This window comes from Ixodes scapularis, unplaced genomic scaffold (genome assembly GCF_016920785.2).
Source record: "Ixodes scapularis isolate PalLabHiFi unplaced genomic scaffold, ASM1692078v2 PGA_scaffold5__190_contigs__length_132052651, whole genome shotgun sequence".
NCBI classification, from domain to species: Eukaryota; Metazoa; Arthropoda; class Arachnida; order Ixodida; family Ixodidae; genus Ixodes; species Ixodes scapularis.
Genome location: NW_024609880.1, coordinates 99,002,272 through 99,024,719, shown reverse-complemented (window position 1 = coordinate 99,024,719; position 22,448 = coordinate 99,002,272). Strand labels below are relative to the sequence as shown.

General features: G+C 46.3%; 2 protein-coding genes across 5 annotated transcripts in view; one reads left to right on the top strand and one right to left on the bottom strand.

The window, feature by feature from the left end:
* Positions 1-4,955: 4,955 nt before the first annotated feature.
* Positions 4,956-9,771, bottom strand: LOC8030514 (translationally-controlled tumor protein homolog). The gene is made up of 5 exons (XM_029975177.4): positions 9,369-9,771; positions 9,207-9,277; positions 7,984-8,287; positions 6,884-6,999; positions 4,956-5,308 (listed from the first exon to the last, which is right to left on the bottom strand). Exons 1-5 carry the CDS (start codon positions 9,394-9,396, stop codon positions 5,306-5,308), a joined length of 522 nt encoding a protein of 173 aa, XP_029831037.1. The 5' UTR covers positions 9,397-9,771; the 3' UTR covers positions 4,956-5,305.
* Positions 9,772-9,847: 76 nt separating this feature from the next.
* Positions 9,848-22,448, top strand: part of LOC8036230 (inner centromere protein-like) — a 28,132-nt gene continuing 15,531 nt past the window's right edge. For 3 of the 4 annotated variants that reach the window (XM_040505240.2, XM_040222224.3, XM_040222223.3), the window contains exons 1-6: positions 9,856-9,950; positions 10,033-10,099; positions 12,207-12,350; positions 14,714-14,797; positions 17,578-17,818; positions 21,278-21,841. In XM_040505240.2, coding sequence (XP_040361174.1) covers positions 10,098-10,099; positions 12,207-12,350; positions 14,714-14,797; positions 17,578-17,818; positions 21,278-21,841 — 1,035 coding nt within the window. In that variant the 5' untranslated portion in view covers positions 9,856-9,950; positions 10,033-10,097. Of the gene's footprint in view, positions 9,951-10,032; positions 10,100-12,206; positions 12,351-14,713; positions 14,798-17,577; positions 17,819-21,277; positions 21,842-22,448 lie in introns of all 4 variants that reach the window. The other variant, XM_040505239.2, reaches the window with a different exon arrangement.

The following is a 22,448-nucleotide window of genomic DNA, read 5'->3' as shown; positions in this document are numbered from 1 at the left end:
CCTCAGTTGTGGAACTCCCGCGGAAGGGGGTATCTCCCGTCACTCACTACCGTCGGCCTCCCGTCGTTCGAAGTGCCATCTAGGTTTTCGTTTACGAACTCTGTGTTCCATAAAGTATAGTGGAGCGTCATCTAGACGCTGCGCTTCGATACGTATGTATTCTGTTGAATACACTGCAGTTAACACAGCAGCTGTCCGGCGCGTCGAATGACGGGAGGTGAGTCGTGGGGAGAGGGGGGTTACTGCTCGGGTGCATGCAGCATCTATGAGTAGTTCCATAACTGAGCTAATTTAATAATGTTTGCTACACCTTCGGACGCTGCTCCCGACGCCATCTATCAATATGCGCGCCTAACGCGCCCTGCAACTCGACTCGGTTGTCTGCGTCGCTGTTGACCAGGGCAAGTTTGTTGGCCCTAGTTTTTTACAGAAAAAAAACTACGCTTTGCAATTTTACAAAAAAAAATGTATTTTTGGCGAAAAGTTTAGATTGCTTTGCGCAGGTGCAGATTTTTACGGTCCATTTTAGATCGAGCCTGGTGACTTTAGCATAAGACCTTTCTTCACTAGGCTCCTAGCACGTGCATGCACCCTCCCCTGACCTTTGCATCCTGCTGTCCCCATTTTCGGAGGACGTCGCCACACTGCCCTGCATGACCAACAATAACTGCGTTCGATTTACCTGTACCTCCTACACCAGTGCAGAAAAGTGTAGGGCGGTGTACTTCTGGTCGTATCTTAATACAGATACCGGAAGTAGACTGCCCTGCACTTTTCTGCACCGGTTCAGCAGGAGGGGCAGGTAAATTGAACGCAACTAATGTCACTGTCTGTCTCTGCACATATTTAGTCTTTTTTTTACAATTCTTTTACAGTGGAGCTGTTAATGAGTAGTTTCCCCAGTATTGTGTCCACGGGCAAACAAATCTTGACACAAAACCCTGGACAGCAACCGCCATCTTCTGGCGACGGCGGGAACTTTTCCAGCCTTTCCACTCTAGCTTGCCGACTTGCGGCCGGCCATTACTTCATTCCCACCATAGTACAGCTTCACCGGTCTTCCTTCTTCACCAAAATAAAAAAAACAAAGCTTTTTCTTTTTTTTTTTTTTGTATAGGTAGTTTGGGGCATAAAGCGCAATAAGTATGGCGAATTCGGGTGGTCAATCGCTGGCGAGCTCACGCCGGCGGCACAGGCAACGAAAACCGCGCCAGCGGCGCACCACGTGACCCTCTCCACCCGAACACAAAGCGCCTGCAACTGGCGTTTTCGTCTGCCTGGGTCGCGCGTGAACTTCGTTAACTTCTTCCTCGATTATTTTATGATATAATAGGCACGCTGTAGGCATCAGCAACATATATTCGGACTCTGAGATGTGGGTAAACAAATTATAATATATTTTGTTTAGATTCTCGAAGAACTGTTGCCATCTTACAAGGATCCCAGAAGGCTCACCAGCGTCGCCATTTTATATTCCAGTTTCTTGTTATTACCTTTTTGCTGGAATCCTCAGCATGATTTGACCCAGCCTTTTAAAATAGTAATGCGCGTTCAAGTGTCGAGCTTCAACACTATCAATACATTTTTTTCACAGCGGTGTAATAACACGCTGTGTCCCATAAGAAACTGATCTTGCGGAAGCTTCCTTTAAAATATTTTATCTTTATCTCCGTTGTTTTTGCTGTCTTTTCTCGGACCACAGAGGGGTGTCTGTCTCAATGGCTTCGTTTTCTACTCGAACCCGCTATCGGCGACCATTGTTTCGTTTGGTTCCCTTTCCCGATTCGGATATGACGATACCGGGTACAGTCTGGCAGACAAGCTGACTGACCTCTTGGAGCTCGGGCAAAAATTGTGCCGGGAAATTGCCAGCACACGCCTGAGAAGTGCCACCCGAACGGCGCGCACTAGCCAGCCTTTGACCACGCGAACGCCCTTGGCGGAGATATGGCAAAATATTTTGCCGGAAAATGACCACGCGAATTCGCCACTAGAGTGCCTACATGTCTGTCTTTCTGAGGGTGAAGATATCCATTGTTGCCCTGAATGTGCCAGCACGTGACGCACTCGGTGCGTGACTTGGGCGGTAAAATGGTGTCTATGCATTAGCCAAAGCTACGCGCTCGAGCTGAGTGACACCAGATTGTGCGCACTTCAAAATGCATAAAAAAAAAGATTGGGCGGGAAAATGGCTGAGATGTCGCCACTCAAGCAAAGCGCACATGTGTATGAAGGCACTTCATACACTGGTTACAGTATAACAGCACCATGCCTTCTTTTGATGGGTGAAGGAACGTTGGGCTGCCCTTTTATATGAAGTTGCAGACAACCTTCCAGATGGCGCTCATTACTCAAAAAAGGATCATTGCATATATTGCACCCCAGCTGGTGCCCTAAGGTGCTTTCAAGCAGTTGTGCATGGGCGACGCCATAACCGACCTTCAGTTTTTATTTATTTTTATTTTGTTCGCTTCACTTAATCATTGGCACAGTAGGCCAGGTTATTGCCACTTCAGGTGTCGCTGTGTCCTCCGCAGCATAGGCCTCTGTGGAGGCTTGTCAATGCCCGCTTCAGTGGCTTGGCATCTCGGTAAGACAAGAGAAGGTCGGCAATGGCGGCTCAATCTGACGCGTGTTTAGAGGGTCTATACATGGTTTGCATGCAACCTCAGTGTGCCCTTTTTTTCTTGTGGCCAAAAGCACATCATCAACTCGGCAGAAGCTACGCTCCCTTTCCCCTATTGTCCACCTTTCTTTCCGGTGGCCAGAAGTGTCGCATAAATGCAAAGGAAACTACACTCATACTTTTCCACAACTCCAGCGCCGTATCGCAGGTGCACTCCGAAACATTGCACAAACCCCATCTACCCTGTGTGGTGTGTTATAGGTAGTGTTCCGTTTTGGGTCCATATCACAAGAGCGAATGACATTTTAGCGAACGGTGACATTTGAGCGAATGGTCGTTTTAGCGAATAACGGGGGCGCGCGTTAACCCATCCGTCGCGCTGCGCTTTACGCCGCTTCGCGGCGACAGTCTGCGGCAACTAATTACAAAAATACGAACTCACTTGGCCCACCCGAAAACGCCGCTTCGCGGCGTCCGACTATTCGCTAAAGTGTCGTTCGATAAAACGTGGGCGTTCGCTAAAACGTCATTCGATCAAGTGAGTGCCTCCCTTCCGTTTTTTGGGTAAACCTGAAAAATTCCGGAAAAACTCGTCGGTTAAATTTTTGGCCAATTCAAATTTATCCGACAAACTGAATTTTGATGTGCCATACCCCCTTTCCTCCAACCCCCGGGGTCTACCCCCCAAGAAAGGTGGCATTTTACAATTAAGTATGATCTGCACACAAAATCAATGGTCCTGGGAAAGAGCCACCAGTTATCTTGCAAATCTCGGACCGTTGTCAAAAGGGGTCTTGCAGCTTATCTTGTCAAGGTTCATTCATGACAACAGGTCATTGTACTTTCGGGTCACAACAAAAGCCATTGTTTCAGTTTCGGTCATGCTATTTGTGCTTTAGAGGAGAGGTTATTGTGTTTTTGTAGGAGTGAAAGCTATAAACCATAGAGCTTGCATAAAATGGGGAAGAGGGACAGTTGGACTTCTGTTACATCCTTTACCACTCCACCTCGCGCGACCTAGGGGGTAGGCTGATGGAATAGGGTGGGATGAATACGAGCTTCGTAACGATTAACTCCAGCAATTAAGGCAAAAGCCTTACTTGTCCCATTAAGCGAAAGAGCGTCCAAAAAGCCGATAAAAATGTGATTGTGCGGTACACGCCACTCAATGAACGACCCTACTTGTTCCATTACCTTGGCGTCGTCCTTACGGTCGTCCTAGACCTCAAGGACCTTGCTTGTCGAACGATGGCCATAAAAATGTCATCAAGCATCATCAGCGTGATGTCACCGCCGGAGTGCCATGTGCAAAGGATGCGCTTTGGACTTCATATCTGCTCGTTGTGTGCTTCGGGCGATGGACTGTGAGGCGACCGCATCACAGTCCATCTACGGCGGCTTCCACAGGCAAGCATGACTGCTCACGCAAATACGCCACAGCCTTCCAAGTGTCCTCCTTTACGAGTCATTTTCAACGTCGTCCTTGACTGGCTTTCGCCTTCCTACATGCAAGTGCACTCGCGTAAATTTTTAAGGTATCACCATTTATCGAAGCAATACTTGTGTGCAGCTTTTATCGTGGGACAAATTACTATTGCCAATAGCAATGGCACCAATGCCAAATCCAGCTGAAGAAATACTGATACAAGCACTTTATTTTTTATTTAGCATCCTATATACACCCAATATTTTTTTTTATTTTCAATAGGAAACACCGCGAAATTAAACTCAGAATTTCGGAGAATTGGGAATCGAACAAAAATACTCTGATAAACTGAATTTTCCGGCAAAAAATAATCTCCGATCAATTTGACGAAAACTTAACTTTGAAAACACGAAATCCTAGTTATAGGCCACAGCTGCAGTATTACAGGTAATAGTGTGCATGACAGTAAGTCTGCATGCATATCTGCTCACAAGCAGATATAAGCCCTGCTTGCAGTTGAGTGAAAGTTCACCCATTATGTTGAAATCAATACATAATTCATTTCTCTACTCCAGTCAAAGAATTCCTGGCAGGAGTCAAACCAGTGCTTCTGAGATGCCCAACATATTAAGAAACTGCAGCTACTATACCCTATTCATCTTCCCACCATAAAAGGTTGGCATACCAAGCATTAACACTCGCAGATTCAACATCCCAAAACTGGAACCACCTTTCTGCTTCAATTGGAAGTTATTTTTTTTTCCAGTGTTCCCTCCCATCTGTAATGTACCTGAGGGTAAATAAATAAACTAAAACACCACATCCAGCAAGATGGGGCATGATGCTTTTCCACCCACCATCATATAAAATTGTTTTAGAAGTCAAAAACAAGTCAACAGAACATGTGCAGGATAATATTTTAATGCCCTGCTTGATCTCAAGATAGTTTGCAATAAATAGAAGCCAACAAATACGGGCAAGAGTTAAGTCACTTCCATGTTTAATCAGCCAGCAACCGGATCCGCATCTTTCTTTTTCTGAAGAGGTATTTGTTAAAACTTTTTGCAGCCCTATTGTTTCATTGAAAGTAGCAAACTTCTGTTGTCTTTAGTTACAAAAGGTGGCCAAGAAATGCAGAGCCGAGTGGAGAGACGGGACAAGCTGTGGTGTTCAGCAGCAGCCTCTTAAAGCTCTGCCATTTCCTGGCCCATCCCGCAGCAGAGGTGAGGTCTTCTGTCCGTAGCGGGAACAGTTTACTGCAACCAGAAACGGAAACCCTCGTTAGACAATTGGGCACTGCGACAGAGAAGTCTAATCCCCCACACACTACAAATAATGGCGCTTAAAGGGGTACTTTGCCGATTTCTTCATGGTACCCGATTTGCTTGAAATTTTGCTAAACTTGCCAAACAACATCGCCAAAATAGTATCCCAAATATTGGGTTGAAACAATTTTTTTTCACGAAGTTATTGAATTTACAATTTTGGTCCTCACCGTGTTTTTCAAACTGAAAGTCTCTACTGGCAACAGCGAAGAAGTGACGTCATTGGAAGTGCCGGGGTTCACTCTTTGGACTGTAGAACTTGTTTCCAACTGATTCGAAGCAGTTTCATGGTGTCAAATGAATGCTTTGGAAGCTCGCTCCAGGACCCGCGCTTCAGGACGGAACGAATGATTGGCATATTCCATTTTTTAGACTGCTCGCCCGACTGGCAAGCTGACCTTCCACTGACGTCACAACACTGAAAAGGGCGGGTATATTTGAATATTGGTTTTTGCATCATTTTCATTTGCCGATTTCGCAATAACTATTATGAATTTTACGATACTAAAAAGCATACCAGAAAGGGTAAAGGCCGGGGAGTCAGAAAATATAGTTAGTTGAGGTAGCTCAAAAATCGGCGGAGTACCCCTTTAAGCCGTGCTTTCAACCGGTATGCTAGCAATGAGAGTCGGCATCTTGTGCTGTTGGACCCAGGTGGTTGGCTGGAGAAGTTCCAGCAAAAAGTATAGGCAACTGCAAGTGTCGCCGCAGCAACCTCGTTGTCCCAATTCGCGTCTCAAGTTCCATGGACCGCAAGGCTGAAGGGTGACCTCCTGCTGAACAGGCACTTCTGCGACGTCATTAGGTGGAAATCGAGGAACCACAATCGAGGATGTAGTAAAATCTGAGACATAATTTAGGCACAATACTAATTATGCTTACAGAGAAACAATTTGGAGGTCTGCAGAAACAAATGTTGCCTGACAAGTCCTAGACTGCCTTCCACTACCTCAGGCTTCTGAGAAAATCCAGAAACAGTTTGCCCAGAGACTGCAAGTACAACGAAATCTGGCATCATTCGCCAGTCTTGAACAAAGGTGACAGCAGCATGCATCGCAAAGCGTGCTGTCCCCATTAACAGATGTTGCACTTTCGTGTCAGTCTGGCAGCATTTCGACTGCCTGGCTGTGCCAAACGAGTTGCTGGGCGATGACCCTTCTATTGCACCTTTAAAAATCCAGACATGAACAACAATGGCCCAAGCTGGGAGTACAAGATGCACCAGGCACGTCTCAAGCTCCAGTCCTTTACAGCCACTGAAGAGTTTCGCGCAGGAAAAGGGAAACATACCACATACTACAGATTTGACGATATTTGTAATGTGGACAACAGACATAGCAATCCGATACGAAGTGAAATGGCCTAGCTGTCATTAAACAGGAAGCTTGTACGAAATCGAGCGACAGCGTGCTTGGGTGTCGACCTTCTAAGGTTGCAGTCGCTGACCTTCGTACAAGCTTCTTGCTTAGCGACAGGTAGTCGGACCAAAATCTCAAGTAACCTCACCTGCTTCTCTTCCAAGAGCCCGTGCTTGAAGAACATCATGACTGGCGTCTCGCCACCGCTCTTGTTCGGGCGGTACTCCAAGAGGGCAACAATGCCGTCGGGGTTGGAAGATTCTCCTGCAAGGAAAGCGGAATGTGAGAAAAACAGTCGGGCAGACTGCCACACTTGCCAGCAGGCAAACCATTAAACAGCGAGGCAATGCTTAGAGGGAAGGCTGTTGCACTTTCGTGTCAGTTAGGCGAGACGGAAATGCCATCGTCCAACTGTGCCAAACGAGTTGCTGGGACAGGCTGACCCTTCTGTTGCATCTTTTAATATCCAGGCATGGGCAGGATTGACCCAAGCTGGCAGTACAAGATGCAGGCAGGCTACGAAGCCGGCCCAAACGGAAGAGACCACCGCTAAACCTCTAAAGCAGCAAAAGACAAATGCCAGTCTGCCAACGTGCAAAAACTTTGGCATATTCTGTCTAGGGTCAAAGCCAAACACGGCCACCACTAGAATGGTATTGAGAAAATCTCACCGAGCACATGACCAAAACGGCGACCGGTTGCGGCATTACATCCACACTCGGCACCATTCCATATGGATCCCATGAGGAAGTGCAACGACGTAAACAAAATTATTCGGCACACTTTGGCCGAGGGCAGCGTCCCCTCATAAAGGCAGAACTGACCACTATACAGAGCACCACCGCTAACCACCATTTCGGCCCAGCACTCTGAGAAGGTCTCTTATACGTCATCCGTCTGGAAACCACTTTCAGTGCAGGCATATGTCCTTTTTATCCGTCATCCATTCAGAATACACCCCAAATAATTGTGATAATGTAATAAGCAGCCATTTTTCATGGAGCATACATTTCATCTCGCAGAATACCGGAAAACCCTATGCCTAGCAAGTGTTCCAGAACAGGTGGACAGACGGTGCCAGTGTGCCAGTCGTCGTTGTCGTACGCAGTAACAAGCAGTCCTAACGCACTCAGTCACTTAATACCAATGCGCACAAAAGTACAAATCAGCCTTAAATTGTTTTCCCGTAACACAATGCAATCACTCGAACCATGTTTAGCTTTACTGTCGAAAGTAGTAGTTTCGTACCGAGGAAGAACTGCATGTCCCCGATCCTGGGCAGCACCTTCTTGACGGCCTCGGTGAGCTTGCTCTTGGCCTCGTTGACCTCGGCCTCCGACTTGCCGTCCTCCTTCCACTTGTCCATCAGGGCCTTGGTGTAGGTCTTGAGGTAGTTCTTGTAGTCCGTCTTGGAGAAACCCGTCTCCACCAGGCGCATGTTCAGCACCAGGTCCAGGCCGCTCTCTGTGCCCTCCTCCGTGCCCTCCTCCACTTCTTCGGCAGATGGGTTGGCGCCGTCCAGCGCCACCTCGCCCACCTTACGCGTCACGTGCTGACGGGGCAAGAAGAGAATGCGCGAGGTCGTCGTCGGATGCTCGGAAACAGACATTTTGTACGGTTCTTTCAGATGGTGACCTCTGAAGTTTCCGAAGACCCAAACAAACTGGATAATGCAGTATGGCTATGGCAAGTCTCCTGCATGTATTGTATATAGCTGTGGAAACTAGACAAAACAGGGTGTGCATACTTTACACGAGATTTGAAATATACAGGCACTTCAATTCGCAGCAGCATGATCATGATCGGGAGCAAACATTTTAAGTCATACTTCTGACAACTTTGGACCGCATTAAAGCTAAGTTTACCAGCTTTGGGGATGTCAATTTTCGGTAGCTAAGATACAGTTGACCACGTCCGACGAATACAACTTGGGCCCAAGCTAAAGAACTGGTAAACGTTCTGACTATGCTCAGCACTTCCCATGAAGAAAACAAACCGAGCGCAGAACTGTGACAAGCGTTGCGTCAACGATGTGCAATTCCGATGAGCGGCCCCATGACAACGAGAAATACAGCGTGGCGATAGTGACACTCCCGTAGGAAAAGCGTCGCAACCATGGACTTCATGTCAAGGCAACACAAGTTGAGGTAATTGACTCTTGATAACGTTCAGGGGCGTGCCCCATGTTGACGCTTCGTCGCAGATACCGCCTACCAAGCACGTCTGAATACCAACGCGACATTTATGCATCCAGACGTCGAACTTTTCTGACAACGTTAGAAATAGCGAAATTTTACGAGGATTTTCGGGACCTTGGGGCCACCCTTCATTCATTGCGCAACGCACTCGAAATTGTTGGTTTGACTGGGCAAGAACGTCACACATTAACCGACTCGACACATCACAAAATAACCGTTCTTTTTTTGGTTCGTTTTTGCATCACGACACAGGTAATAGACAAAAATACGAACCTCGCACTCGATTTCGAAGATGCAGTCATCCACCAGCTTGTATTTGACCGAGTCGGTGAACATCTCGTCACCTGCGCAGGACACCATTCGGGGTATATAGTATCACATGGACAAAAAATATTATAGCAAACGTCAAGCTAGGGTTGTAAATGATGTTCTTACCGGTCAAGATATCCTTGAAAAGCAGCATGGTTACTTAGATTAAGTTGGATTGTTCCCGGTGGTAAGACAGTACACCGTCACCTATGGCGGCTGGCGGGCAAAAGGATCCAAGAGAGGTCGCTTTCCGCTTAAATATGATTTTTCCTGACTGTTCCTCTAGCACTTCAGAAGTAGTTATTATTTCACGCTTTCTAATAATTAAATTTTATAAAATACATTACTTTATTTATTTGATATGTAAGTTTAACTAACCGTAACTGCCGAAGGTGCTTTGTGTTGGTCCATCGGTTTATCGGGTCATTTTTACTCTAGAGCACCTCTAGAGCATTCACGTGATCATAAAGATTCCTCTGCTTAAGCTGGTGTAAGCCCAAGTTTTGTAACGCCGCAGGCCATTTTTTACACATTAAGAGTTGATCGTTGCAACTCCACATACATTCCAAGCTATTCCACGTATTCCACCAATCAGAAGTCGCCATGACGCAACGTCACTAATTCAAAGGCGCTTAAATGAAATGGTTGGGCTCGCTTGGCCTGTCATTTCCTCGGTGAAGTCGTTTTATGCTTTAGGACAGTGAAAAGGTAATATTGTTTTACAGATTTCGTTGAGCCCTTGCAAAGTTGTTGCGCTCGGAGATGTCAACTATGTTTCTGTCGTCTGTAGGCCCTTGTTCGCACGAACGCCTTTTCTGAGCCCCCAACGGTTGTCCCGCCGGTCCGGACATTACGATGTAAGCTGGCATTTTGTGTTTCCTAACGTAACATTTGAGACCTTTTGTGTGTTGTCTCTTTTTTCGTCCGTCGTCTCCGGTTTTTTCAAAAATGTGTAACATCAATCATGATGTAGAATACCCGAAACTGGTTAAATGCTGGGAAACTTGGTCGAAGAAGAAAGACAGGGGAAAAGAACGTCTCAAACACAGCTACTGCGTTTATTTCCTCAAAGCCTTATATATCCACAATCAATCACCGACCACCGACGTCACAAAGTCAACCTTTGTTATACAATCCTACCCACACTGGTCTTCACCTCAACCGTAAACGGTGACCTCAATCCCAAACTGAAAACTTGTGCTCTCTGTGCACAATGTCAGTTTGTGACCAAAGTGCCGTACAATCGTTGCACTCACTAATGTGTTTAGCAATCTTTAAACCAACTTGCCTGCCTACTCACTCCATCTTCAACCAACCTTGAAGCCCTCTCATCTCGCTCTTCCGTATTTTTCTAAACCGGGTGCTGCTCTAATCTCGATCCCCTTTTGTTGTCTGTGATGAAGTGAAGTTTTTGCAAGGAAGCATATCACCCTCTTTGTCGCAAGTAAATATCATTATATGTTGTTTTTTCTTTTTTTAATTCTAGTTCATTTAGTTTATTATTGTCATTAAGGGCCCTTGCGGGCACTCCTTTCTTTCTTTGTTTTATCTTAGTTTTGGGTGTTTACAGGACCCCGGGCACGTGTTTCGGCCTTTCTGCGTTTCTCCCGGCACTTTTGAGCCATACGCACGACGCGGAACGCTCTTGCCATTTAAGTCACCCTTTTTGGATTGTGCGTGTATCACTGGGGAGCGTGATTTTACAGACACGCTTCAATGATCAGAACTGGACCTAAAAATGACTGAATACACAGCATATATTTTACATTGGGACTGGCAGAGAGCCCCTTCAGTGCTAAAAATAATTCCCCTCCCACCCCAAGAACAAATCCTGGCTACATGCCTGGCCCATGGGGTGATTGCAACTTTCGCATACCACTTCTCAAACACTCTTTTTTCGGCAGTTTGTTCTCAATTTGGTTCCAAAGCCACTTTAGGAACCCGCTGAAAAAACATGAGTTCTTTTTTCCCCGGTGATAGTGGGACTTAGAATGCCATGCACGCTGGGGAAGGACAAACAAAACTTTCAAACAAAACACAAAGGTAGTCAAAAAGGCAATGCCTTCGGATTTTGGAGTGGCGATCAACACTTTCGGTAAAGCGTTCCGTGAGGCAACAACTTCAGAAAAAACTGAAGGGGCGAGTGAGCGTGGGACGCCTGAAAGGAGCATTGATCCCATGTCACAAAGGACCATGATTTGTGGTAGAGTGGGACTGATAGTTTGTCCCAAAACCCCCTACTCTCAAAATATTTCGATGGCTTTTATAGTCTCTGGTAGAACGAAAAGGGCAGGGCGTGCTCTCAGATTCCTGGACTCTAGCATACTCTCATCGCCTACTGCCGTGCTTTGGCTACGTGAGCATGCTTGAGGCTGACGAGACATTGAAGTCTTACTGAAGGTAGAAAGCTTCCCCTGGAGACAGGACAACTGTGTGGACCTCTCTGCCGGTCTGATCCTGTCAGTAACTAAAATGCGAACCACATACACATTTGTTTGTTGTTTTTATATAGATGCATTACATACTTTGCAATGAAGGAGAAAAGAAGGAAGCACCCAGCAACATACTTTATAAAAATGCCACTAAACCAGCCATATCTTCCTGTGAACAAGTCCCTTTATGAAGAGACAGAAACGAAAATGTCCTGGGAAGAGGATTGGTTGTACAGCCCGCAGTGTGCCTGTTTATTATCTTCAGCACTGTCGGCCCATAATTCCAGATTCCGGTGCTTGCCTATAGCAACCAGCGAGAATCGGAAGTTATCCAAGGTATTGAATGATCTAGGACACCTACACTTCTTAAGCTGCTTCGGCACTGCAGAGGACATTTTGTAGAATAGATTTTGAATGCCCTCCTCTTAAACAGTGTGAAGAAATACTGTCGCACCGCAGTTTTGATGGATGGACGCAGTTACTTGGAGAACCTTGAACTAGTGATGGATATCTTTTTTTATTTGTAATCTAGGGCTGCCAGGCTTCAAATCATGGAGAGACTCCACAAGGTCGATGACCAGTTGGACGTCTACTACCGGTCCATGGCGAATTCTTACCAGTGCGTGGAAGCGGAGCTGAGTGCTCTCCTGCGTGACATTGAGGAGCAGGCAGCAAGGTGAGTGTCGGTTTCATGGCCGGTTGGGGGCTAGAGTTTCTGCCCAGATTGTGCAGTGTGGACGTTGAATTTAAATTTAACCATGCTTGTCCTTTAGACTGGGTGGATGGATATGGATGAACCATTTTGATTAGGTGGTGGCCCGTGCCGCCTGGGCCCATGTGCAGAAAGCGCCATATAGTTAGTGCTTCGTGTTTTCGGATAAATCCGAAAAACACCTGCCGGTAAAATTTTTGGCAATTCGGATTTATCCGATAAACTTCGAATTGTTATGTGCCCATGCCCCCCCCCCCCCCCCCCCCACACACACACACACACACACACACACACAGCAAAAAAAGAAAAGATTTTTTTCTCTTTTTTTTTTACATTTTGAGCAGCGCAGGATCAATGGTCCTGGAAAAAGGACACCATAATTATCGTTCAAGCCTCGGACCGTTGTCAAAAGGGGGTCTTACGGCTTGTCTTGTCAAGGTTGGTTCCGGGAAACAGGTCATCGGAACATTCGTGTCACGACAAAAGCCACTCTTTTGGTTTCCAGTTTGGGCCATGGGATTTCGGATTTAGAGAAAGGAGAGGGTATGTTTCTGGGGGGTAGCAGTGAAAGCTATGGATCATAGAGATTGTAGAAAATAGGAGGAGGGGCAGTTGAAACTTCTTTATTACATCCACCTCGCGCGGCAGCGGGATATATTGATGGGAGGACTATGATCTTCCTTGCGGCTATCTCTGGCAGTATATTGATTTTAAGGTATCGACGTTTATCGAAGCCACACATGTGTGTGACTTTTGTCGCGAGGCAAATTAGTATTTCCAATGACACCAACGCCAAATTCAACTGAAAACATCTTAATTGATGCAAGCGCATTTTATTTTTTATCTGGCACACGTTTGCATCCGGTTATTATTTATTATTTTTATAGGAACCATTGCGAAATTAATTTCCGAATTTCGGAGAATTGGGGATTTACGAAAAATAAACTCCGATAAACACAGAATTTTCGCTAAAAAATAAACTCCGAAAAACACCCTCCAAATTTCACGAAAAATAAACTCCGAAAACACGGAGCCCTACATATAGTTTAGTCTTGCTCAGCTGTCAGGTTTCCGCCACATTGGGAGGGGTTTCTGTACCGATAGTTTCGCCTGTGAGACATTGGTACCGGTAAGGTGGGAGTCGTAGATATAAACTATAATTGCAGATTGCCAGTCCAGTTTGAACCCTTCGCGCAGCATCTTTGATAAAGACCGTTCACTTACCTGGATTGTCCAGTTCCTTGACGAGTCATGCGACCTTGATGCTGACAAATCCTTTTCTGCAATCTCGCCACCGGCTTTCTTTTCTTCGTTGCACCAAAGCCAAACAGCAACCTGCTGAATGCACAAATGCTTTGTCCTAATATCGTGAAAACCAAGTCGAATTCAGACGCACCTCTTCGCAGACGGAAGACAGCAAAAACCCTCCATTGTGGTGGCTCCGAATGGCACAATGATAATAGCCTACAGGAATTTTGCGTATAGCCCATTCACATGCCATTACTGACCGCTTTGTTCGTTGCGATCTGTGCCATACTAGCAGCAGCCTTATGGTGGCTGACAGACGGCAAGCAAAAGTGCAGAGACGCGCTCAAGTGGAGGACCCTAGAGCCACTAAGACAAGCTTCAGAGTAGTGGCATTTTGACCATTTGGTGCCTGGGGTTGCTGTTGTCAGTTATCTGAAATCTCGGAACGCTCTTCCGTCCTCTAGAAAGGTGAAGCGGTCTGCAACGGAGCAATGTCATGTCACCCGAGCTTCCCGCCACCATATCTGCAGCTCGGAAAGTGGCGTCTTCAAATCGTAGCCATCGCTAATTCTGCCCGCTCTGCACAAGGCATCAAAATGGCGGTGCCTACTAGGTGCAATGGGGGAACGGAGTGCCGCTACTCTAAGCGCAAGTTATTTAGTGACTTCAGGTAACCCTAGGGTTCGTGCACTGCAAGTGCCGGCTGAATTTAGAGCATGACGGGTTGGGGTTGACACTCCTCTTACAAAGCAGCTATTTATTGTCGCCATCGAAACTGAGACAATGTTAGCGGCGAAGAAAACGCCACCTCTCGCCGACGACGGTGAACGTTCCCATTTAAATAGCATTTCTGCCACCGCCAAAAGTTGGCACTGATTGGATTGCTGTTTGAGCCACTAGGTGGCATTGAATTTTAGAAGCTGTCTGTTGAGCGACGAGTACAAAGGTGGAAGATAGGGGCGACCCCTTGGAGATTGTCGGCATTGGCAGCGGTCGTTTTACCGAGTGACTCGGCTTCACGATGAGACCGACTGCTGGCAACTGATGCCCTTCTGTTATTTTTTGGTGTGCCTTCTTAGGAATGTTAAAGCCGTTGCTCCAAAATCAAGAAAGAAGTTGAAGCCCAAAGTGAAGCAGGAGAAGCGATCGTCGGGCCCAGCCAGGTGACTTTATTTTGTTACTCTTGCGCAATTTTTCCGCGTGTGTGTGTTCTTCCGTGTGTGGCTTTTATCTTCCCCTCACCCTTAATTTTATTGCATCTTCATAATAAGCTTCTGGCAGTTTCCTTTTTTTTTTTTTTTTTTCCCCACACGAAATAGCAAGTGATTACAGCCTAGCACAGTACACAGGGTGTCTAGCGACCAGGAAAACCGGGAATTGTCAGGGAAATTTTAATTACCGGGAAAAATCGGAGAATTGCCAGGGATATTGTCAAAAAGCCAGCCCAGTCAGGGAGAATAAGCCGGAAACACCATCAAGTGCCTTGAGCAAAGACTTCAGGACTTGGGGGTAGAAAAATAGGCAAAAAATTCTGCTTAGAGCGAAGCACGAGCTTTGATCGCCCGATGTAGAATGTGCTACCCGATGCAAACGGAACAGCCAACAGATCCAGTCCAAGCCTAGGATTGGATTGACGGTGCGACACTAGGCTAGATCCACTTAGCACTACAGTGTAGACCGCATATAACGTATGTCGCGGGAGTCGCGAAAATCCGCACTATAAGCGGTACCGCTCTATAACCAAAATATCAATTTTTCAGGCCAAAATACATGCCATCAGACAACTTACCTTTGTAAAAGAATTTATTTTATGTTAGATGAAAAATAAAGCTTAGTTTGAGGACAGTCTTTATTTCACCAGACTAGCACACTTGTCTCTCAAGTGTGCCACACATTTTTAAAAAAATGAGTGACTTTTGCCTGGTGCAGCCTTTTAACGGCATCGCGGGTTGCGGACGGACGTTGCGAGCGTTCAGGATGGCTAACCCCAATCACTTTTCTCCGGCGATGAAAACTCGTGAAAATTCGCATCCTTTATACGGTACGCGCCAGTAATACCTTCAACTTGAGCACAGGCATGAAATGCTCCAAATAAGAAATCCGGGCGATGTTCGAAAACACAAATGCTTAGAAGGCACCACTGTAGTCGAAGTAAACAAATACGACGACACGGGCGTTTCTGCCGTCTTGAGAGTGCCGCCACAACATCGCCGCGTGAGTAGGTGGATCCTCCCTTCTAGTATGTGCTAGGTTATCATAGCGACACACAACGAAAATTCACAGTCGAGGATAGCGCTTTTACGCAAAACGATGAGCTTCCACCACGCCGTCTACGTCGATGATCACAACCGACGCCATGTTTGCGGATAGAAGCAGCCGGCCCACGACCGGCACGCAACGCGCACAAACACTTCTCCTTGACCTGCAATTGGTCTGTTGTTGCGATTGTTTCCAACGCAGCGGAGGGACGCACGCATGTGAACGACACGTGCGTGCGTCCCTCCGTCGCTGTGGTAACTGAAGCCTCTCTCTTCGCTTTTCCCGCTTCTTCGAGCAACCTCCTTGCCCCGCGAGTGCCGCTTGCGGCCGGCCTGTGCCGTTATCTAGTGTCACATAGGGAAGCATGCTCGCTGCACCGGTCAGTCGGCGCGGTCGGCAGGCTGTTCCAGAAACCGAATTATAACCGATATTTCCCTTCGCACATCTGCATTTTAAGCGATATGTAATTACATGGAGTTCTATGGGAGGCGAGCCGGTGGTTTAAAAAAGCCGCGTTATACCCGGTCCTGCACTATAAGCGGTTACGTTGTAAGTGGTCTGTACTGTACTAGATTTAGTAACAAAGGGAAAAGCCGCTGACCCCAATCCAATCCGAGCCTTAAGCCGAAAGTATTCGAAAGCGTGCACCTGGTGGCCATGCTGCCATTCGGTTATTGATGTGTGTTGTGCGGTTGAGCGTCAAGTTTTTATCGTGTTTCCAGAAGCAGCCTCTTCACTGACGATGTCGGCAGCAAGAAAGTGCTCCTTTAATCCGGGCTGGACGAACTCGAATATTTCGGAATATGCAAGTTGGATTAAGGCCCTGCAAACTTATCATCTCAATGTTCAATACCTTGCATTGTAATGGTCTTGCATATTTAACCGGCTCTACGGTGGTCAGGGAATTCCACCTGAAATTGTCAGGGAAAACCTGGAAAAGTCGGGGAATTTCAAAATAATTGGCTAGACACCCTGAGTACATGTTTTGCACGTGACGGCGTGGCGCCATACCAGCCGCCACTGCTTTGTGCCATGCTCCTGTGCCCGTACCTTCTGCAGCATGCATTTTGCACCATCGAATTTGTTCTTCTCGGTGATGAGACATCAACTAGGTTATAGTGGATGATACAAAAGTACAAAATGTGCGTGCCTACAACTGGTGTGATGAATAGTGCCTCTCCTGGGCACAAACTTTGCAAGCAGCGGCCAAAATGCGTATCGCTTAGTGATAAAAGCAACTATGCTGCAGAAAATAAGGCAGCCTTTTCAGAGACTGTCGCCACTGCTCGGTGTAAGTTTATCAACCTCGCCTACGAAGTCTTTTTGCCACCCTGTTCAGTGCATGATTACGACTGCGTCGCTGTTATCTTCCTAAATACGACAGTGCGAACCACAGCAGAGGGTGCTGTCTATACTCGGCGTAATGGAAAACATGTGAGGCTCATTGGAATGTGATTTTAGAACATGCTATAAAAGCAAGCTTCATGTAAACGCAACAAAAGAACGGACTCGAAAGGCAGCATTTTTGTTTTTATGTTGCACATAAGCTAGTATTGGTCATTGCATCCATACTGCAAATGTAACACTAGAAGGGAACACTGGTGTGAGCTGCTAGACTGCGCCAATGGACGATGCAGGCAGTCTTGCTGTATTTTTGCGTAACGGGTCTTGTGCATTGTTCCAGGCGTTCGTCGTTGCGGCGCACGACGCAGGCTAGCGCGAGTTTGACCAAGAAGAGCAGTGGACCGCGAAAGGTGAAGATGGAACCGGTGTCGCCCCCTTCGTCGGACACGGACATGGGTCAGGAAAACGTGGACCCTCGCGGCGGAGCCTCAGACCAGACGGAGACCGCGGCAGTCGAGACCATCACACCTGTACAGGCGGCAACCCCGGTGGCGCAGACGCCTTCTCGGTTGCAAGGGACGGTACGTGTCCAATGGCTTTTTCTTTGGCACTTTAAGCAGATTGCTCCTTCCAAGTAACTTTTTAGTTATTTGGAAGGAAGGAACAACCCATGTTGGTTTTAAATTTGTATCTCAAGAACTAATGCATATTTTATTGTGAAATTTTACGTATTGATTGTTTACACACCTGGGATTAACTTTGTCTCTTTTTTACTAAAGCATTGTTTATGGGTAGTTTCGTTTGAAATCAAACACGCTTGTCGGGGTGGGTCTTTCAATTATTTTAAAAGAGTATATGTAATCACCCTATTTCTGGAAAGAACAAAACCGCTTTTCAAAATTTTTTTAAAAAATATTTTGTTTCACAAAAAATTATTGAGTGGAGCAGGGTGAAAATTGTTTTTTACTCCGTGATTTTTCTACCCAGTTCTGTACGCTAGTATGTATATGGAAAGCATACAAAACTCACAGTATTTTTTTGCGCTCTTGTATATTATTTTAAATATTTTTTAGTTCAAAGGAAGATACTTTTGTATTTTTGTTTATTGAGGTAAAAAATTCCAAACATTGTCTCTTTCACAACCCGGTGACATCTTCAGAGCCTTGTAACTCGTAAGTTATTATATTTGTTGCTTACCAAATACCATGCGGGTGTAGCCCTATACATGGGCTATCGACGGGCATAAGTTTAGTTTCTTTTATTTTCAATAAATTTTTTATATAAAATTTGAAATATCGTCGAAAATGAAATTAACCAATATTTTGAACCCACTTTATCGAAGAAGGACATTTTTTATTTTGTTCAATTTTTTTATTGCTGATGATCATATGAACTATGCGATTTCCCCCTTTTTTTTCTTATTGTATCTTCTCTAAAAGCAATCTAAACTGCCCCCACGTTCTCCGAACGGCCAAACACAGCTTCCACAGGTCGGCTTTGCTGCAATGACTATACTGCTTATTTGTGTGTTCAAATGCAGTGGGTAAATTCATTTTGATTGAGAACACTTGTGCTTGGCTACATATTGTATTTTCTTAATTTTGTAATGATGGCAACTGACATTCCTTAGTCTGATAGTTAGCGGTGCAGCGGATGTTCCATTATCCGATGTCTAAAGTCAGGGCACAAAGTGCGGATAAAGCGGTGGAGCTCTTCATGTAGCCAGACCGGGGCCATATATCTGTTTGTGCTATACACAGCTCGTAAGACATATACAGCACACCCGGTCCTTCGCGCTATAGGCCCATCTCCGTTACACCCAGGAAGCATCCGGCACGGGCGCCAATCCATGGTGCGTCTTGTCACGTGCGATCAAATTACCTTGTAATTGCCTGTCCTTTATTGTCAACGTGTCTATCAAAAATATTTAACATCACATGCCCCTCTTTAAGAAGGAAATGCACTTTGCAGAAAACAAGTGAGGAAAATGGACTGAGTTTACATGAAGCGAAGACAATTTTTTACAGAGCACAAAACACCAATTAGCGATAAATAGTCACTTTTATTAAATGACGCTAATATACTTAGGATGCACTTGTAAAACAATATGTTGTCTTACCTTAAATAGTCCAGTTCACGAGCTACGCAATATTGGAACTTTTTGACAACGGCATCGGTTTGCCTCTGCGGAGACGATTGAGCGCGCGGGGCGAGCTCAATCGTCTCCGCAGCGGTCAGATGCAGCCGAGAAGTTCAGTCGAGACGGACAGAACGAAGTTGGTAAGTCGAGACGGACAGAACGAAAACTGGAGTCCAAGCGAGCGAGCAGTGAACCCGAGACGGTGGCCCTTCTGTTTGAACGAGTGTGTGCAGTTAAAACTAAAAGTGTTGGGTTTTGTTCAAGACTGATTGATATCTCTGATGCCAAGACGCAACGATTCCCACATGCACAGAAGGCAGCGAAAGCAGTCACTTCATGTCTCTGTAGCCTTTTAGTTTCTTCACTTTGTCGCACCGAGCTTTATGCAAAGATTGTACAGCCTTCAGGAATATGGAAAAGCGATTTGACGATTTTATTTTAGATGGCTAGGCAGACTTGCTTTGGCTAGGCATACATTGCTTTGGTTTGGGAATAAATAAAGGTTTGTTCTATTTTCTCCTTCAAAATAAAGCGCGTCCAGCCAAGGCGGACTTGGCACCGCTGCATAAACAGCATCGGCGAATGTGTCTTTCATTTTGCCGGAGACTGTACATCTCGTGCTAATGTCACCTTAGGTTCCTGGCCCGGCTCGCGAACTGTGCACCACACATGTAAGAAGCGTAATCCAGTGCGAGCACCTACTCAGGCCCGTTCTTCTTTTTTGTGCTTCCTGAATATATTGATTTCTTTCTCCAGTAAGTTGAAAAGCTGAACGCTTCTTGTCATTGTTTTAAATTTTAATCTTTTTTTAATGAAGTCCTTTGTCGTCCACATCAAGAAGCCGTCCTGTGAACGAAAATTGTGTACTGTGGCTAGGTACTTCAATCCTTACAACCTGTGTATAGACAAACAGATATACAATGACCCCGGTCTGGCTACATGAAAAGCTCGTTCAGTTTCCTCCGCCCTTTATGCCCTGATTTTAGTTATCGGAGAATGGTGCATCTGCTGCACCGCTAACGATCGGACTAAGGAATGTCAGTTGCCATCATTACAAAATTTAAGAAATACAATATGTAGTCAAGCACGGGCTCGGGAGCTAACGTCCTTGCATATCTATGTCGGTGCAGTCCTTCATAATACCCCTTTGCTGAGGCAGTATATGCAGCTGTGCTGGGCATGCTTTAGCCGGAGGCACTCTTTTAGGAGAAGGAAGAAAACGAAGGTTTGTTTATGCCATCAACCCATGCAATTGGAGTCTGACCAGAGCAAATCCACCATGGCTGCATAGAACTGCCTCTTTAAATAGCTCTTTTGTATTGTTAGATACTGTACTTTGAGGGAACTGCACCTGGATAAAAATATCCTTTTGGTGAGTGATATAATCTTAAGAATAACGCCCCTAGCTGTTGAGGGATCCTTTATGGAGATGGAGAAGCAAATGTTTCGGGCTGACATTTTTGCCAGGCATTGCCGGAAAACAGTTCTTTAACGCATGACTTTTTAAAGTGTGTATCCAGTGATTCTCCAGGGTAGGTACCCTTATAAATTCCCCATGCTCTAAAATTTACTGAACCGTCCGTCCTCCAAGCAAAGCGTTTTCCAGATTGAGCACTGCTTTAGCAGGCCCCGACCATCCATTGCCACACAACTGTTTACAAGGTCTCGAAGATCCTGCACCACTTTATGGGATCAGTGCCAAGACTGGGACGGGTTCTTTGAGGTCAAAAAGATATAGAACCCCTCTACCGTTGGAATGAGGAGAGCTCCGCCTGGCCCCGAATCTTTCAGTCTTTGACCTTACAAAGAATCCATCAACAACCAACATATTGTCAGTACTTTCAAGTATGGTGGCAAGTTCTGCGCTTGCTACATCATGTCTAATCCCACACGTTTGCAGCCCCTCATGACGCGATCCCAAACGCGGCAGCTTCAGAACGCCCAAGGGAACGCCCAGCACACGGTGCCAGACAGTAGCAAGACCCCGTTGTCGGCGGTGCCGAAGGCAATGCGAGCCCTGCAGCTCGGCTCGCCTGCCAAACACACTCCAACGAGGGCGCGCCAGTTGTTCTCGCCCTATGCCAAGTGCAGCGTCCAAGAGAAGGCTCGGGCCTTCGAGCAGAAGCTTGTCAAGCATGTGCAACCAGTCCCGACTCCATCCAAAGGAACGCCATCAAGGGCTACACCAAAGGCCACCGCAGTTCCCACGCCAGTCGCGACTCCTTCTACCATTACGCGGAAGGCTTTAAAGAGGAAGTCTTCCTTCGCCGAAAAACGGATCATGCGGAGCTCCACGGCATCGCAGCTGGAGGAGAATGAGAAGCAGACGGCCCAAGATTTGTCGTCGACGTTAACGTCGGGAGGTGAGGACGACAGCGATTGGCAGGATTCGCCAGCGGTAAAGAAGTTTGCCCTGCCGCCGAGCAGGCCCAAGGTGGCTCGTGGCGACCCCGGAGCTAAGGCAGTGAGTGCAATGTCCTGTGGCATGCATTTGATTCTCTTAATCTTTTTTTTTCTTTTCTTTCACCTGCTTTGAATATTGTGGCATGAATTTGATTGTCTGGCCACACAAAACTGAGGAAACTTTTTCTTTTCTGTTTTAAGCGTTGCAGTTGCCAGTTTTACGCATATTTTGTTATGCACATGGAATTTCGGAACCTGAACTGCGGGTTGAACAATGCTTTAGTAGACCGATCTCGCCGAGCGTTCAACACGTGCGTAACGCTGCCATGACTCTAGTTTGCAGGACACTGGCAACAGTGCTAGAAGTGGCTCATGTCATCCCCACGTGCAGAGCAGTTGAAAAGGTCATGCACGTGCGAGATGACTAGTTCCACCAACGCATTACGGCAGCATAATCCGAACTGGCCGGTGATACGTGCCTATTAGCTTCTTTCATAGCCAAAACATACCGCAACATTGATCTATTCACCCAAACAATTGGCGATAGTTGCCCCTTTTGTCAGTTTTCCGACGTTTTGAAAGGAAGCCTTGGGACAGGTCCGCCGCCCCAGCTTTCTGCCGAGACTAACGTGAATTGTCTGAAGACGTATCAACCTTCATTATTGAAG

Excerpts from the sequence above, each read along its gene's own strand:
- LOC8030514 (XM_029975177.4), bottom strand. The coding sequence starts at position 9,396 with ATGCTGCTTTTCAAGGATATCTTGACCG. Across the intron at positions 8,288-9,206 it reads TCTTCGAAATCGAGTGCGAG|CACGTGACGCGTAAGGTGGG; the intron begins GTTCGTATTTTT and ends TTGCCCCGTCAG. Across the intron at positions 7,000-7,983 it reads GGACATGCAGTTCTTCCTCG|GAGAATCTTCCAACCCCGAC; the intron begins GTACGAAACTAC and ends CTTTCCTTGCAG.